The sequence below is a fragment of the Lactuca virosa genome, chromosome 8 (assembly GCF_052849685.1).
Source record: "Lactuca virosa cultivar CGN04683 chromosome 8, Lactuca_virosa_CGN04683_v6, whole genome shotgun sequence".
Lineage (NCBI taxonomy): Eukaryota > Viridiplantae > Streptophyta > Magnoliopsida > Asterales > Asteraceae > Lactuca > Lactuca virosa.
The window spans coordinates 270,445,460-270,449,075 of record NC_136433.1 but is presented as its reverse complement, the minus strand read 5'-3'; the positions used below and the strand labels follow the sequence as shown (position 1 = coordinate 270,449,075).

The following is a 3,616-nucleotide window of genomic DNA, read 5'->3' as shown; positions in this document are numbered from 1 at the left end:
TTGAGTCGTCGACGCTCTGTTGATCGATTGTACGAACAATCGACCTACAACGAGTATAAATGAATTACGTATTCCTTCGGATGTCAAAAAACAAAAAATCACCATTGCACCGTTGAAGCCCTGAAAATGTTGGCGTCCGTCAGTTGCTGGTAGAGATACGTAAATTACTTTCAATTCTCAGTCATTGGGTTTCGTGTCCAATTACACCGCCAAAAAAGTCCTAGATGATGGTCTAATTGCTACTAAACCTTTACCTTTCGTGAAATTGCAGGTGCAATGCCGAATTTCAAACGTGATTGCTTCTTACGGGGGTGGTCAAATATGTGTTCAATCCTTTCTTCGTCTTTGACAATTCCATACTCCAATATAGGTAATAAAAGTATGGTCTAACATGTTTCTATTTTTAATGCATATGAAGTGTTCTATGAAATTCCTAAATGAACCTCCTGTTGATAAAAGTATTCTCAAGTCTTAAGAAAAGACATCATGTAGTGGTGTTTGAGAAGATTGTTATCATTGCATTTTTAGCATAATTAACTAATCATGGGATTAGATCTTTATTATATTCTCTTCGTCCCAAAATTATTGTGCACCGACAAAAAAACACACAGATTAAGAAAACATTAATTACCACTAACTTTATTAAATAAAATGACAGTTTTACCCCTTTGTTGCATTTAATTCCATTGTAGTTGCATTTAATTCCACGGTAATTTAACTAATAAATTGAGGGGTATTTTGGTAAAAAGGATATTTATTTTTAGAAGTAGGCTATTATTTTGGGACAAACCAAAAAGGAAACATGGACTATTAATATGGGACGGTGGGAGTGGTAAACTAGGATATAGGAATCGCCCTACTACTGTAGTAAATGATAATTCAGCTACTACATATGGACATCACATTCTTCCGATATATCATATCCCTTTTAGCATCGCAAGTATACAACTTCAAAAATGAGAAATATTATAAGTTGACTATAGAAAGTATCTACAATAGTTATCTCTTCTCAATCCAAATGAGAGAGAGAGAGAGAGAGAGGGAAAGAGATAGATAGATAGAGAGAGAAAGAGAACTTCATTCATGATGAATATGCACCTGGAAAAAAAGGGTATGACTTATTATTATTTTTTTTCTTGATGTATATTTTATATTTTATACATGTTTCTTTGTATTTTGTAGTGCGGATGCGATCAAGAATTTTGAAGTGGAAGTTGGTATGAACGTGACAAAAGTTGATGGACGTGTGATGGCCCTACCACAACTAAAACTATGTTCTTTAAATGGTAAAACAATTGCAGCAACGCCAACATATGTGATACTTGAAACGGCCAAGAGAAGAATACAAGTTACAATAAGAGCAGGACCATTAGGTGCCCACTGGTTCTTTGTATCTGCAAGGGTAAAAAGGTAATAAGGTAAAATGAAGACAATATCATGAAATTCATATATAATTTGCATATATATATATATATATATATATATATATATATATATATATATATATTCATTATTAGATAGACTAAAAAATAGGTTCACTTATCTTTATGGTACTTGGTGTGCTGATAGTTGCATCCAGTTCATAATCCCCATATTCAAAACATGAAATTATTTGTTGGTGATTTTAGTGTCACAATGTCATTTTATGTAACTGGAACGAACATATGAGCTAAGGGGCTTCATAATTTTACTCTAATATATGTACAGGTTTGTGCGGAGTGCACGTATGTATAAGATCGAATGACAAGCCGGTTCGACGTCAAGTTGGGGGTCCGGGGGCATCGCCCCTGTGTCTGTGGTTTCCAAAGGGGAAGCACCTCTTTGGCGGGGTCTAGGGGCAGCGCCCCAAAACCTCTCCGAATTTTACATATGGGAACTTAGTAGGAAATTCAAATTCTTGAGGGTGATTATGGTAAAACAAACGAAACTCGTTAGTTTTGGAAACCCTAAATCCTCATTAAATTTCTTATTTCCTAGCTTGCTTCCAAAACAACACATAACGGCTAACCCTAAGTAAAAACCTTAATCTTGTTTATTATATAAAAGACTCTTCTCTTTGAGAAGATACACATAAAATTATTAACTCTCCTTTTCTTCAAACGAATACAAAATCCTTCTAGAAATTTGGCTTACGTTTTCTGTGCCTAGATTCGTAAATGTCCTCTTGAATTATCCTAGGCTGAATTTCTTGCAACCCAGGCATAGGGTAGAAATATCAGTTTGGAAAGTGTTCACATGATCCAAAGGGTATCCAGATCTCCAACATAAACCTTATTTCCTCCAACAATCGAACTTATATTTGCTATTTCTGGAGATGGGAGACTCAATCCGCAAGATGACTATAAAGTTTGCAAAGCTGGAGAAGTTTGAAGGAGTCGATTTCAGGCATTGGAAGAAGAAGATGCACTTCATGCTGACTACTCTGAAGGCAGCATACGTGTTGACCACTCCAAGACCACTGGAGGTTAAGGAAGGTGCTACTGAGACAATTAAAGAGATAAGGAGGAGACAAAAGTGGGACAACGATGACTACATCTGCAAGGGTCACATCCTGAATGGTATGTCTAATGATGTATTTGATATCCATAGTGAAGCCTTGTGTGCCAAGGAGTTGTGGGACACCCTTGAATTGAAATACATCACTGAGGACGCTTCTAGCAAGAAGTTCCTAGTCTGTGATTTTAATAATTTTAAGACGGACGATTCAAGGTTTGTCACTGAACAATACAATGAACTCCTTGGAATATATGGTCAGTTTAAACTGCGCTGTATGAATATGGATGAATCAATTGCTATGTCAAGCATCATTGACAAACTTCCTCTATTGTGGAAAGACTTCAAACATAACTTACAACATCAAAAGGAGGATTTTTCTTTGGTTAAACTTGCTAGTCATATTTGTATTGAAGAATCTCTTCGTGCGAAGGAAAGTGACAAATGTGATAATTCTGAAGGGAAAGTTGAATTTGGACAGCCCTCGGTTCATATGGTTGAAAACAAACCAAGAAATCAGAACCACAAAGGACATGGAAAACGTAAGTAGCAACATGTCCCAAGTAACTCCAAAAAAAAGAAAAAGGATCGGGTTTGTTGGAGGTGCAATCAGGTTGGACATTTCAAGCGTGATTGGCATGTGAACTTAGGCAACAATGGTGTTGGACACAGTGGAGCCAATGCGAAGGTGAATGGGTCTTCGACCCAAGTTAAAGGTGGTAAGTTTTTTACTAACTTTAATAATTCTAATCAGAATTATGTTTACTACAGGATGATGATGTTGCTTGGTGGATCGACTCTGGGGCTGAAAATGGGAGACAATTCATTTATTCCTATTTGTGGTGGTGGTGTCATGTTTCTTGAATTTACTTCTGGAAAGACAATTAGGCTTTTTGATGTTTTGTTTGTTCCTAAGATTCACAAGAATCTTGTTAGTTCTAGCTGTTTGAATTCTGATGGTCTTAAACAAGTTATTGAGTCAGATAAGTTTATTTTGTCTAAGGATGGAATGTTTGTTGGCTTTGGATATTTGAATAATAGAATTTTTTGTTTGAATATTGTTGACAAATTATTACATGTTCAAAATTTTGCATTTGTATCTTCTGCTACTAATGTTGATAAA

The 3,616-nt window shown here is 35.8% G+C and overlaps 1 protein-coding gene across 1 annotated transcript; it reads left to right on the top strand.

Moving 5' to 3' along the window:
• The first annotated feature begins 2,335 nt into the window (after window positions 1-2,335).
• On the top strand, window positions 2,336-3,043 carry LOC145131513 (uncharacterized). Its single transcript, XM_079066189.1, has one exon. The coding sequence runs from the start codon at window positions 2,336-2,338 to the stop codon at window positions 3,041-3,043; it is 708 nt and encodes a 235-aa protein (XP_078922315.1).
• Window positions 3,044-3,616: the final 573 nt, after the last annotated feature.

What these genes read in the sequence shown, in the direction of transcription:
- LOC145131513 (XM_079066189.1), top strand. Translation starts at nt 2,336, where the DNA reads ATGACTATAAAGTTTGCAAAGCTGGAGAAGTTTGAAGGAGTCGATTTC.